Source organism: Barbus barbus (assembly GCF_936440315.1).
Source record: "Barbus barbus genome assembly, chromosome: 12".
NCBI classification, from domain to species: Eukaryota; Metazoa; Chordata; class Actinopteri; order Cypriniformes; family Cyprinidae; genus Barbus; species Barbus barbus.
The window spans coordinates 8,006,747-8,022,314 of NC_136740.1; the positions used below are offsets into that span (position 1 = coordinate 8,006,747).

At 37.3% G+C, this 15,568-nt stretch overlaps 1 protein-coding gene across 1 annotated transcript in view; it reads right to left on the bottom strand.

Moving 5' to 3' along the window:
* LOC306877831 (carbonic anhydrase 14-like) overlaps positions 1 to 9,532 on the bottom strand; it is a gene marked incomplete at its 5' end in the record, with an annotated part of 56,102 nt that extends 46,570 nt beyond the window's left edge. Inside the window, 4 exons of the mRNA XM_079429816.1 lie at positions 1,221 to 1,366; positions 1,807 to 1,986; positions 9,178 to 9,198; positions 9,466 to 9,532. Coding sequence (XP_079285942.1) covers positions 1,221 to 1,366; positions 1,807 to 1,986; positions 9,178 to 9,198; positions 9,466 to 9,532 — 414 coding nt within the window. The remainder of the gene's footprint in view (positions 1 to 1,220; positions 1,367 to 1,806; positions 1,987 to 9,177; positions 9,199 to 9,465) is intronic.
* Between the last annotated feature and the right edge of the window lie 6,036 nt (positions 9,533 to 15,568).

Sequence of the window (15,568 nt, forward strand, 5' to 3'; positions counted from 1 at the left end):
GATGAAAACAGAGCTGATTTTAACAGGGTAAAGAAGGTGTTTTTTAAACTACCACTGAGAAATTTTAACCAAATAATTTTATAGACTTTTCATTAAGACCCTAAAGAATCATATCAATTTGTGGAAAATAGGCATCCGATGACCCCTTTAAGAGAATAGCCATAAAAGGTCTGTCTCCTTCTCAAAAAGAGGCTGGCTTTTACAGCCGGCACTTACGGGTGCCAAAAAAGGATGGGGTCTATGCCCATCTTGGATTGCGTCGATTGTACTACACTCTTCAGAAGTGCAGTTTCAGGATGCTGACCAAGAAGTATGTCATGGCGCAGATTAGGCTGAGAGACCATTGATCTGATGGATCTTTACTTCAATCAGATTTTACAGAGACAAATTAAGTTTTTAAGGTTTGTTTTGGGGGCAAAACTTACCAAGACCATTCATGTGCTGACCTTCCTCTTCAATTGGCTCACTCTAGCACAGTCCTAGGATTTGGTGTGTCAGTGTCAAGACTGTTCTCAATCAATTGTAAGATATAAGCTTGGGGATGGATCCTCAGAAGCTTGTTCTACTGCAGAGTTTATAGGGTTAGTATTTGACTCATACTCAATGCTGGTACGGCTGTCTCCAGTCTTTCACCTGGGGTGAAGGAAACCATTTTTATTGCAAGGGTTACCTCCAATAGGAGGTTATGTGCTCTCAAATAGAAGCTATATGAGTTCTGGTGCTAGACTTGAAAATTAGACCCACTGTACTGTTGGTTCAGTGCTGGAGTTCCCTCAGGAGTATTTTTCTGCAAGCATTGCCCCGTTAACTTTTTTAGTGACAGCAATTGCTGCTGAGCACATTCTAGTTGAAAGTGTTTCTCTGGGGAGGCATTCACTTGTCTTACATGTTATGCGTGGCGCGAGACTGTTGAGACCTTTCTGTCCCATTTCTGTTCCTTCCTGGGACCTATCCTGTCTTGGAAGATCTCACTAGGCCTCCATTTGAAACATTGAAATCAGCCCCTGTGAGGCTCCTGACATCATCTCTAGGCCTTAAAACAGTGCTTCTCAGGGTACGTGTATACAATAATGATTGTACTATACAAAAATGTGATTTCATTTGCTTTTCGAAAAGTTTCACATACAGACAATAATATTGTCAAAATTATCCCTGTTCACACAAATCTGCAAAAAGGACTCAAAACGTTGAATTATTCATGCCACAACACAAGCACACACCTCTGCCGCAGTGCTCTGTCCATTAATGGTGTGTTCACTTCCTGTAGCCACTCCCATTTCACTACCCCAGTGCAGGTGCAGCTGTACAGCACTATAATGCCATGGCAATCCAGCCACGCTCATCCAATGTGGCAATGTCATCTGCACTATGTGAAAAAAACAAGAGGGAGGTTTAAGACGCTAAAGAAAAGGGTCATATTTAGTCAACAGTATTTCGCTGTCACACAGTTTATGCTCAGTGACATAGACTTTAGTCACAATCAAACATATAAAATGTCATTGCAATATGCAAAGACATTTGTGAATTTTTAAGTGTGACTTAAGCATCCAAATACTTTTTCAGGTCACTTTATCTAATGTTTATTTTCTAAATCTTAATATCTTCATACCTTATAGTTGCAAAATAGCTTGAATTTGATCAATTGCAACTATGAGACATAAATATATTATAACCATAAACATATGATATGAAGCTGCTTGAAACCATGTGTATTGTGAAAAGCACTGGATGGCAGAGTTTCATAGTTTCTGTCTGTGTCTGTCTAAGTCTGAAGCCATTTGAATGGGTAACAAAAGACACATTTACCTGTATGGCCATTATTGTAGAGGGTGAATGTCCTCTTCCCATAATAGTTGTATCCCAGGGGCTGCACGGGGATTAGCGTTGGATCATACAGTGTTTGCGATGTGTCCACATTTATGGGTGACTGACTAGAACCACCACAGTCAGGAAAAAACTCAGCCCATTCTGGCTGTCCCACAGCACCTAACACAACCACAAAAGGGTGATACAGCGAGGTGAATGTTTATGTGGAATTCAATCAATGAAAAATCAATGAACAGCATATAAGAAAATGTTTGTTTGACTCTTTATAACATGTTATGGAAGCTCATAGTGAAGTATTAGCTAAGTGTTAAGTCATGCAAAGTTAATGAGGAGACACATGGTTACAAAAGCATAGACTACACACACACACACACACACAGACGTTGTTTCAGTGCTGAAACATTCTGCAGTGAATTTATATGTTAAAAGACAAAGGAGAGACAGATCAACGTGAAAAAGAGACCAAAAAAAGATTTTAAAATATTTAGTAAAATAAATATTTTTTATTTGACAACAAAAGAAAACTTCTGCATATCAGTCTGAGTGCTTCAGCTTGGTGCCAAGTCAGTTCTGTATACATAGGGATTCGAGGCCCACTCAATCTCACTGTTCACCAAGAATATCCCCCCAAACCCCTGTTCAACTCCAAAAAGTGGGGAGGGGGTGGCAGAGTTGCTCTTGTTGATCTGTAGTTACCAAGGAGATCTCTATGACAACTGACATACTCCAGGCCACTGCCAGTTTACCTCTTGCATGCTTCCCCAAACATGGACAGAGAACAAAGCATCACTCAAACAAGTAACTACAATTTGTTCAGAATTAATGGCTTGACACAACACAGTTCTGAAAATTTTAATGTCAAGTGTTTTATATTTATTTATTTATTGTTTTAAGTTAAATATGACCTAGACAAGTTCTTGGCAGGTTGCAGATTCACCTGCATTATTTGCTGGGCCTGTTGTGCATTTAGCAATACACTTATTAGGCTTTATTATACATGTAGCCTGGTGTCATTGGGCCTCATTCATGAAACATTCGTAAATATAGGAGTAGGGTTGCCACCTTCAGCAAGGCAAAATAAGGGACACCCATTCACGACAAATATACCCCCCCCCCCCCAAAAAAAAAACCCATGCTCAAGTATGTAAACTTCCAGCAGAACATATCCATATTGTTATTTTAAATTTGATTATTTATAATTATTAATTATTGTTAGTCTTTTTTTGACTGTTCTGCAGCTGTTTTATCACATTTTTATCACTATCAGAATCAGAATCAGAATGAGCTTTATTGGCCAAGTATGTTTACACATACAAGGAATTTGTTATAGTGACAGAAGCTCCACAGTGCAACAGAAAGACAGCAACAGGACAGGACACAGATAATAAAATAATAATATACAAATATCCAAATAGGCAATGTACAAAACAGCAAAAACACAATATATAATATAGACAATTATGTGTGTACAGGTCTGATATGTCCAAATTTGAAATGAAAAATAAATAAATAAATAAGTCAGTGTGGTGAGTAAATAATGCATAATAGAGTTGTGTGTTCCGCGTTTTATTGTCAAGTGTTCATGACATGGATTGCCTGAGGGAAGAAACTGTTCCTGTGTCTGGTCGTTCTGGTGCTCAGAGCTCTGTAGCGTCGACCAGACGGTAACAGTTCAAAGAGGCAATGTGCTGGATGTGAGGGGTCCAGAGTGATTTTGCCAGCCCTTTTGCTCACTATGGATGAGTACAGTGCTTGAAGAGTGGGGAGGGTTGTACCAATGATTCGCTCAGCAGTCCGGAGTACCCTCTGTAGTCTTCTGAGGTCAGATTTGGTAGCTGAGCTGAACATCTCAGCGGATCTTCCAGAGTCTCTTCACGTCTCCGCTGACCTTCCAGAGTCTCTTCACGTCTCCGCTGACCATCCAGAGACTCATCACGTCTCAGCAGATCTTCCAGAGTCTCTTCACGTCTCCGCTGACCATTCAGAGTCTCATCACGTCTCCGCTGATCGTCCAGAGTCTCGCCACGTCTCCGCTGATCGTCCAGAGTCTCGCCATGTCTTCGTTGATCGTCCAGAGTCTCGTCATGTCACAGCTGTTCACCCTTGTCTCACTGTTTCGGACTCTGTGTATACCCCGTTTGGATTATTGCTCAGGTTATCGGACTACCCCTCTTCTCAAGCCCTCTGAATATTGTTCACCGATCGAGGACCCACGCATGCCCTAGGATTACGCTTGTGTCTTGTCCGTACTATACCCATTTGCTGGTGTTTTGACCCTGCCTGTAATTTGACTATGTTTATTAATAAAAGCTTGCAAATGGATCCGCACATCTCTCGTCTCGTCGGTGCTGTTACAAACAGACGATCCAAACTTTAATAAAACAATAGAGTGGGGGAACTATGACATCAGAACCTGGAAGAGTAATTCGCTGCGGGTTTCTCTGAGATTTTCCTATGGGGTTTTTTAATTTATGAGTAAAATAAAGCCTGTGGTAAACATAACTTGACGATACTTTTACGTTTTGTTCTACAACGTAAATTACACACATCCATACCCAAAACTAAAAATGTGAAGCAGTTAAGTTCATTTTTGAAAACGTATGTTTTTAATAAGTAACTAGATAAGAATGTTTGGGCTGTGAGTGTGTGCAGTTTACATTGTAGAACTAAACGTAAAAGTATCGTCAAGTTATGTTTACCACAGGATTTATTTTACTCATAAATTGAAAAACCCCATTATAAAACCCCATAGGAAAATCTCGAAGGAACCCACGGCGAATTACACTTCCAGGTTCTGATGTCATAGTTCCCCCACTATATAGGCATATACCTAGAAGCAAAGATGTGTCTGTCACTTTAAAGATATGACAATTCTGTCATAACTTACCCAGGTTGTTCTAAACCTGCATAAAGTTATTTTTTCTTCTGAACACAAAAGATACTTATGTGAGTAACTAAACAGCTGCTAGTCCTCAGTAACTTTAAAATAAAAATACTATCAGAGTCATTGGGGACCAGAAACTCTTTGGTTACCCACATTTTTCAAAGTATTTTCTTTTATGTTCAACAAAAGAAAGAAATTATTACGGGTTTGGAACATCTTGTGGGTGTGTAAATGTAACGGGGGCCTTAAAGGCTAATTCACACCGCACAGACAAACGCCAACAAACTAGTCTGTTGGAGTTTGTTGGATCAGTGTGTATTACCTCTGTTGGCGTTGGCGTTTGTTTTCACCCGACTGAACATGCTTATAGATATAGGATGATCCATTTTCTCCCCAGTCAGTGAGAGTTGGTCGGTGTCTGTTGGTGCAGTGTGAACATGACAGTTATTTTTCATAAGATTCTAAATCCAACGGCCAACTTGAGCCAACTTGTTTGTTGGAGTTTGTCTGTGCGGTGTGAATTGGCCTTTAGAGCACGAGAGAGAGTTACATAATTTATATAAAATTAAATCATAAAAAATTCAAATGAAAATAAATCATTTTAAAACAAACTCCCTTTTGAGGAAAGTCTCTTCACTCGGCGGCCATATTTGCAATGCCTCCAGGCAGCTCGTACAAGACCTATCTTAATGAATGGCATTATATATGTAAAATCGGCAACAAAAATCTGAAATTAATTGCCCCATGAATGTTGTTTCTTATGCTCAAATAGCGTTTAAAAAGCTTATTTTTCAGGCTAGACCAGCCATTGCGCATGCAGATTCATAACGTGCTGGTCTAGTCAGGTTTCTATGGGAAATTTGGCTCTTTCTTTTAGAAGGTGGGACTATTCCTCCATTTTGCGCTTTGCTGTTTCTCCCATTCATAAGTATAGGAGTGAACCGTCTTTGTTGTTCTATAGACTTGGTTTTAAATAAAACACTTACTAAAAATATTTTTATTTACCTGCATGCCATGTGATCATTAGTCAACATCAAAGAAACCGTGAACATGCAAATGTAATACTTATTGAAATATTTATTTTAAAATCAGGGGTACTTAAAGCAAATATATTTGGTGAATAAGGTTTAGATGACAAAAAAGTTTTGGAATGCCTTCATTACATGTAACTAAGAAATAACGCGAATATGTGCATTTTAATTAGTTATAATTAATAATACATGGTTAAAAAACCTAGAGTAATATTCAAATTGTGTTCATCAGTCGTTGATGCAATGTTGAAACCCTTCTTAAACCTAAAATGTTTTTTGTAAATCCAGTGGTCAAATGCTGTCGCCACCTGACCAATGACTGATCTTTGTGTGAATATTCACAAAACTTGACTATATATATATATATATATATATATATATATATATAATGTGTATATAATCGGTAGGCTATTTTAGGAAGGAAAATTTAAAAGATGAAAAAGAGAAATTAAGGAGAATCAATGAATTATGAATAATTTATTGCTATTGTGTGAATAATATGTAATTATGTAATCCATAAAAAAATAACTGTAGTCTGATTACGAGTATTTTAAAATGTAATTTACTCTAATTACAAGTACTTAATTTTTGGAATCTGATTACGTAATCCAGATTACATGTAATCAGTTACTACCCAGCTCTGTCGATAATAATAATAATAATTATAAATGTTTTTTGAACAGCAAATCATTATTTATTATTTATTTTTTTTGTCATTAATCCCACTTCTACCTCTAAACCTAACCATAACTATTGCTTAAAAATATGTACAGTATATAAAAAAAAACATGACAGAAAGATACGTTTAATCACAGTAATTTATTTATTGCAAAAAATATCAAAAGCAGTCCAAATGAAGATGCATTGCAGCTGCAGTCCTCTCTGGTGGAATACAGTAGGTTTGTGTTAGGTGCAGAGCAGAATTTCAGTTGTTAGGGCTGAAAATATTATCTAGATTACTATCCTGATCCACTCTGTGGAAGGAAGGTACACTTTTCTCATTCACAGCTCACCAGAAACAGAATGTCAGGCCCCATTTACACTAGTGCGTTTTCATTTTAAAACGGCGTTTAGAATGAAACCGATCCTCGTCTACAATGGCGTTTCTGCTGCATTTCAGAAACGATTTCCATCTACACTACACAACTGAAAACGCATGTCACGTGACCATTCCTGCAGATACAACCATAGATATGTGTAGGTAGATTCCCTATTATTTAGATGCCGGATGCGTCTGCATGCTTAGAGCGGTCGAATGGGGAATCTACCTATACATATCTTTGGGTACAACAATGAGCATAATGTTATTGTCAAGGATACGCAGTGCGAATGTGGGCAGCCATGCCATCGTTTTCAAAAGTCTCCGTTTCAGTCAGTTTACACTGAAACGCAACCCCGGAGTTTTCAAACTAAGGCCCCATTTATTTTACACTAGTGCATTTTCGTTTTAAAGGAGTCACTGGATGCCCATTTTTTCCACAAGTTGATATGATTCTTTAGGATCTTAATGAAAAGTCTATAACATACTTTGGTTAAAATTTCTCAATGGTAGTGTAAAAAACACCTTCTTTACCCTGTCAAAATCAGCTCTGTTTTCATCAAGCCGTTTTTTTAGTCCATGTTGCTTTAAATGCTAGTGAGCTCTGCTGACCCCGCCCCTCTCTTCTGTGGAGTGAGGAGCAGTAGTGTTTACTTTAGCTGCGAAACTGGCTAACTAGCACATTATTAGGAAAGGCAATTTGCAAAGATTCATGAAAAACCATTATACTAACTTCTGTACATGAAGCTGGATCACGAATGATTCGCGCGAACATAGACGCATTTAGGCAGATTGGGGATCAGCACATTCACTTCAAAGCGAAAGTAACGTTAATCCTCTGCATTTTATTCAATATTACATCCAACAACAAAGCACTTCAATCGCTTAATCTGACGTCTTCCCCTGCACCGGAGTCGACACAATGGCGGTCGGACTGTTTACAGCTCACTCAGTTTACTCAGCTCACTCAGGGCGGGTCTAAGGTACGACGGCCTTGTCAATCAACTATCGTGGGAGGGGCCTGTACAGAACTATGTCACTCTGACAGGAATCTCAGCCTGCGTCCCAATGTGCATACTATAGCTTCCCGAAGAAAATGCCTTTTGTGTCCCAGGACTAAGTAAATATTACATGATAAGTGATGGTTAAACGATTGCAGAAATGTTATTCATTTTAAGGGCTTAAAGTGTAGTCTTGTTTAACTTTTTTTTTTTTTTTTAAACGATTTGGTAGCAGAAATCACAGAATGAATTATCATTTCGTAGCCTATATTAAGTAAATGAGTAAGCTTTTAATAATACAAAACATAATGCCATTGATATGACAACTGAATATAATCAAAAGTTAATGCCGCGATTTCAATAGGCTATTCATATTCGATGCGTCTGTAAAGTTGTTCATACTTAGGCTAAATAATTTGTTTCAGGTCAATAGGCTACGTCAGTATTGTAGTCTACATTAAAATGCTGAAAATATGTCAGTATTTTACGTTAAATGCTAAAAATGCGTCAGTATAGCCTACACGTTTAAATGCTGTAAATGTTAGTACTGTAAGTTTTAGTGCCTATGAAAACGTAAGTAAATGTAAGTTTTGTAGAACCGCAATTACATAAAATCCATACGAATTTTCATGAGATCTCGTTGATATAGTACATGCATTGCAAAAACAGCTTAACAATCTTTTCCAGAGGCCTTATTATGCCAAGAATGTCACAAGATCCTAATGGGTTCTCCCAAATGGTATCCCTTTGCTGGAAAATAATATATTTTCTATTTTAACTTTATTACATTCAATCAATAAATAAGCTTTGGCTCAGAAGATATTTGTAATTGTGGCATTTATGCGGGTGTGTGGAATTTTGTGAAGTATTGTGGCTATTCTTGTTTAAAATCCACTCACACACGTCTATTAGAGTCTGATCACATGCTGAAGCATTATTAACTGAACCATCATTGTGCAATTAACACACTGAAGCATGTAAATCTGTGTTGGTGTGTGTCAAGCAGAGCAGTCTCCCAATTATTTATCATGAGATTCTTTTTTATCAAATGGAAACACTCATTTTAAGCCCTGTACTATGTACTACTATATGCAACCTATTGCACCTGCTCTTTCTTTTCTCTTTCACCCTCAAAGTCCATGTGACTATGCAATGCAACTACTGAAGAGATGAACTGGAAGTAACACAGTTTGAACAGAGAGTGAAACTGAGGGACAAAAAAGGTAAGTTTGATGAAAATATGGAAATGTTCCTTTCCAGAAATCAACAGAAGCTTTGAACCAATTTAAGCAATTTAAAAGTATATACTATTATGCAGGTTATATATGATAATCTAATCACAACAATATCACAATTACAAAATCACAGAGAATGGAGAAAAAAAAAATGTGTTACCTGCATATGTCCATTCTTTAGCTTTAAAAAAAGAGAGAACACACAAAAGTTAAAACAGATTCTCTGTATATTTCAGGTAACAATTACATTTTAACCTAATTATCAAGACTTACCAAAAAGACCATCAGTGACTAGCACATTAGGGCAGTTTAATTATATAACAATTAAAAGTTACTGAAGCATCACAAAGCAAATAAGTCTTTTCATCTGTGTTCAGTAGCAGTGATGACAAAAAAGTTGTTACAACAGGCCACTGCATTAATATTACATATATAATCAAAGTCTTACCAGTTCCTGAGCACTCCACACACTTGTAAAAGAGAAAAAAAGCCACTGTTATCCAGACAAGGTCCATTCTTCCACTCTCCTCTCCACAGGCTACACACACTCATACAACGAGAAAGCTATTTACACACCAGTACACTAGAAAAATGGTAGGAAAATCTTAATAGGTCTATAGCAGAACAACTTGAAAAATGTATCCAAAATTTTTCACAAAGAAAGAATAATTTGTGTTCCTTTTCTGGATTTTAGTGATTTGGTCCAGTGAGCTGAATTGTGAAAGAGAGAGGCCATCACATGCCACAGAAGAGAGAGAGAGAAACAGAGAGAACTGAAAGGAGAAAAGAAAAAGTGAGCGAGAAAATCACTTGCTGCTGGACACTGAAAAATGTGTATGACACAACTAGCTGAGGGGGGAGGACTGAGGGGGAGCAGGGAAAGCTCCTGACTGAAGGGGTACTGAGGTGATAATAAAGAGAATGAATAGAGAGCGTGAGAAGGAGACCAGAGAGGACAGAAAGCGCAGAATTGATGTAACTCATCTATTACAAACTACAATTGCTATTTGACAAATTTAGCATGCGCAACTATTTCTCTGTGCTGTTAAAAATTCCTAGTAATTAATAAAAAGAAAGATGTATGCTATTATGACAAAAATGCATCTTAAAAGTAAATATGTTTTGTGTTGAATATGAAAATAATGTTTCTATAAAGTTTAAAACGTCTGTTTATAAGTCCAGAGTTCAATGACCTCATTAAACGCCTTATTGCGCTTCATTTTTCAAACGCTGGAGGGCAGTAAACTCCATCCTATAATTTCTACAACCTCTTCTTTGTATTTAAATGTTAAATGTCAGCTTTTGAAATATGATATCCAAATTTTATAAATAGCTATAGTTCTCCTGTGCTATCTTTGTGTTATTGTATCTTACTGTTATTGTTATTGTGATCTTATACAGGCTACCTGTATGCACAGTATGCACTGGCTTTTTACATTAAATGAATTGGCCAATAATTAAAGAATCTCTCTGGAACACTGAGGTGTTTAGATGTTTGCTTTGGATTCCCTTTATTTCCATTGGAAATAGTTTCTCATAATTCTAATGTGCTCCGTCTGTTCCTCCTATTTAAATTTACAGGTACATCTAAAAAAATTTGAATATCATGAAAAAGTTTTTTCTTGTAACTTATTTCAAAAAGTGAAACTTTAATATATTTTACATTCATTACATGTAAAGTAAAACATTTCAACTTTTTTTTTTTTTTTTTAATTTTGATGATTAGAGCTTACAGCTCATGAAAGTCAAAAATCAGTATCTCAAAATATTAGAATATTTACATTTGAGTTTCAATTAATGACCATCCCTACAGTATAAATTCCAAGTATCTTTTGTTCCACACTATACCACAATAATGGGGAAGACTGCTGACTTGGTAATGATCCAGAAGACGAACATTGACGGCCTCCACAAAGAGGGTAAGTCACAGAGGGTCATTACTGAAAGGTGTGGCTGTTTACAGAGTGCTGTATCAAAGCATATTAAATGCAAAGTTGACTGGAAGAAGGAAGAATTTGGGTAGGAAAAGATGCACAAGCAACAGGGATGACCGCAAGCTTGAGAATACTGTCAAGCAAAGCTGATTCAAACACTTGGGAGAGCTTCACAAGGAGTGAACTGAAGCTGGAGTCAGTGCATCAAGAGTCACCACGCTCAGACGTCTTCAGGAAAAGGGCTACCAAGCCACTTCTGAACCAGAGACAAAGTCAGAAGCATATTACCTGGGCTGTGGAGAAAAAGAACTGGACTGTTGCTCAGTGGTCCCAGTGAGAGACACCAGACCCAACGATGCAGAAGACCTGAAGGCTGCTATCAAAGCAACCTGGGCTTCCATTACATCTGAGCAGTGCCACAAACTGATCACCTCTATGCCACGCCGCATTGATGCAGTAATTCATGCAAAAGGAGACCCAACCAAGTATTGAGTGCATAGAAATGAACATACTTTTCAGAAGCCTGACACTTCTGTTTAAAATATCCTTTTTTTATTGATCTTATGTAATATTCTAATTTTCTGAGACACTGAATTTTGGTTTTTCATTATCTGTAAGCCATAATCATCAAAATTTCAAGAAATAAAGGCTTGAAATAGTTAACTCTGTGTAATGAATCTATATAATATATGGGTTTCACTTTCTGAAATGAGTGACACAAAATATTGACCTTTTTCATGATATTCGATTTTTTGAGATGTACCTGTGTAGTGTAACAGTGTAGTGATCCGTTTCAACGTGACTTACGGAACGCTCCTTATCCATGAACCTTTTCATTTGGTCAATCATTAGCGAGTAGGGCGTGTTAGAATGGTTATCATAAGGTGCGTTCGACTTCATGCAGCACTTAGCAGACCGATCGGCGGCTGACTTGAAGCAGTGCATGCTGGTTAGAAATTTAGTCCGACTTGAACCGGCGCCGACCACACGTCACTGTCACGTGTGGCATCAAAGTACCGCGATAGCGTTTCGAGAGCAGCCGGCTGACTCAGCCGGCGCAATTTCTCCAGAGCGACTGCGGGAGCGCTGATGACGACACAGCTGTTTCACGATTGGCCAAATTCACCACATGACAACAAGGACGTGTATTTCGGGTTTATTCTGACAACTTCAGTCCCACTAATGCTCATATACGGACTTTCAAAAAAATAAAAATAAATTAACTTTTCATGTCATCTTCATCTCGTAAATCATGTTTATTAAAAGATTACAATTATTTTTACTGCAATCACTTTTTTGTTAATTCGTTTATATAGGTTTTGTGCATAGGTTTATTTTGGACCTTTTTCATACAGACCCTTTACAGTATTAAGCTGCATAACCTACTTAGATAATTTTTTTATGGAATAAATCAAGTGTCAATCTTACAGGCTTTTAATATAATGTGGTCATCATGGATTCTGATTGATACTAATTGTCTAGTTGCTGGGTTCATCCATCTTCACTTGCATGTGATTACTACCAACAACTCTGGCTGGATGTCAACTTAATACAACATTCAGATCACTTTCATAAGATGGTATAAATCATAATAGAAAGGCAAATAAATTGGGCTTATCCGTAGGCCTGTTCATGGTGTTCACGTATGTTCATGGTGTTTTGTCTTACTAAAATGTGCTTACCTAACTGGAGAAATAGTAAAATAAGTAAACAAATATGTAACATCCTAATTCTTTTATCTGTAATGAAAACCACATTTAGTACATACAATTATTATCTTCATAGATTATTTTTATTAAGTTGCAGTAGCAAAAACACACGTAATGAATCATACTGCACAAGTCAAATTTTCAATATGTTCTAATTATTTACTTAAAACTTGTTTCTGTCGTGATGACACCCTTTCAAAATATTACATACATCTTAAAGGTTTATTAAAACATAAACCAACATAGTAATAAAAAAAGAATCACTTCTAATGAAAATTGTTAAGTATAATTGCATTGATTGGTTAGTATTAGAAATAACGACTCACACTGGTGTTGGGTATGGTCCCATGTCCCTTTGGATATATAAAAATAATACTTATTACATTGAACCTTTACTCACTTTCGTTGCTCATTGTGCTCAATTTCATACAACAATAACGGCATTTCTATAGCTTCCAGTTCGTCTGCAATAAAGCAAGCAAACGCCACGTGATCTGCCATGACTGAGGTAGATGCAGCAAACTACGAGAGCCCCGAAGTGTCCGACTTGTCGACTCCGTTTTCAACTCCGCCCCTGACTGCAAGCGGCTACTCTCGTTGATCACCGTCTGTAGCCGTGCTTCAAGTCGAACGCACCTATAATTTTCATTGGCCTTTTCCGTATTAGAGGCGTGGCTATGGATTTCATTCACAAATCGCTCAGGCTGCAGTTCACGCCTATGAGCAGGTTGCTCTTAAAGGGATACAGGGCAGGGCAGGCCCATTCTTCTGGAAGATATATATATATATACATATATGTTTATTGATTACACAATGGAAGAGTTGTAAAAAAAAAAACCTTTAGAATAAGACCAAACTCTCAAGAGAAATGTCTGTAATCTTCTAATTGAAGCATTTAAATGTAAAAAAAAGAAGGTGTATGTAAAGGTTAATGTTAAGATTAAGATTATTACTTCATACACCTATGAGAACAGCATTACAGCTTTCCTGTTCCCTAATTAATATTCTGTGGACGATCTGTTTGAGACTCAACTATTCATACTGAATGTGTACTTTATGGCCTAAAATCTCGAGACATGGCTGCTGAAAACCAGTATGGGTGCGGAAAATGTTTTAAAGTGTATGTTAAACAAAGAAAACCTCATTCATTTTTAGAATTGTTTCATTCATTAAAATGCAAAACAAAAACATCCGCTATAAGACCTCTACAAATGTAGGGCCAACCTCGACGAAAGCTTGTTCATATGAACTGTTTTAATGTTATTGTTCACGTGTGTCAGCTGACTTGTCTGACATGAGGTGCGTTCGACTTCATGCAGCACTTAGCAGACCGATCGGCGGCTGACTTGAAGCAGTGCATGCCGGTTAGAAATTTAGTCCGACTTGAACCGGCGCCGACCACACGTCACTGTCACGTGTGGCATCAAAGTACCGCGATAGCGTTTCGAGAGCAGCCGGTTGACTCAGCCGGCGCAATTTCTCCAGAGCGACTGCGGGAGCGCTGATGACGACACAGCTGTTTCACGATTGGCCAAATTCACCACATGACAACAAGGACGTGTATTTCGGGTTTATTCTGACAACTTCAGTCCCACTAATGCTCATATACGGACTTTCAAAAAAATAAAAATAAATTAACTTTTCATGTCATCTTCATCTCGTAAATCATGTTTATTAAAAGATTACAATTATTTTTACTGCAATCACTTTTTTGTTAATTCGTTTATAAAGGTTTTGTGCATAGGTTTATTTTGGACCTTTTTCATACAGACCCTTTACAGTATTAAGCTGCATAACCTATTTAGATAATTTTTTTATGGAATAAATCAAATGTCAATCTTACAGACTTTTAATATAATGTGGTCATCATGGATTCTGATTGATACTAATTGTCTAGTTGCTGGGTTCATCCATCTTCACTTGCATGTGATTACTGCCAACAACTCTGGCTGGATGTCAACTTAATACAACATTCAGATCACTTTCATAAGATGGTATAAATCATAATAGAAAGGCAAATAAATTGGGCTTATCCGTAGGCCTGTTCATGGTGTTCACGTATGTTCATGGTGTTTTGTCTTACTAAAATGTGCTTACCTAACTGGAGAAAGAGTAAAATAAGTAAACAAATATGTAACATCCTAATTCTTTTATCTGTAATGAAAACCACATTTAGTACATACAATTATTATCTTCATAGATTATTTTTATTAAGTTGCAGTAGCAAAAACACACGTAATGAATCATACTGCACAAGTCAAATTTTCAATATGTTCTATTTATTTACTTAAAACTTGTTTCTGTCGTGATGACACCCTTTCAAAATATTACATACATCTTAAAGGTTTATTAAAACATAAACCAACATAGTAATAAAAAAAGAATCACTTCTAATGAAAATTGTTAAGTATAATTGCATTGATTGGTTAGTATTAGAAATAACGAGTCACACTGGTGTTGGGTATGGTCCCATGTCCCTTTGGATATATAAAAACAATACTTATTACATTGAACCTTTACTCACTTTCGTTGCTCATTGTGCTCAATTTCATACAACAATAACGGCAATTCTATAGCTTCCAGTTCGTCTGCAATAAAGCAAGCAAACGCCACGTGATCTGCCATGACTGAGGTAGATGCAGCAAACTACGAGAGGCCCGAAGTGTCCGACTTGACGACTCCGTTTTCAACTCCGCCCCTGACTGCAAGCGGCTACTCTCGTTGACCACCGTCTGTAGCCGTGCTTCAAGTCGAACGCACCTATGGAGTCTGTAGATCAGCTGTCTTTCAGTGGACCCTTACCACGTGATAGTGAGAATGAAGTTATGATTTTATGATTGCCTTGCGTAATGATCTTGCCCCTTTCCCATTACAAGAGTGAATACACCCTATGTACTTTACGCACACA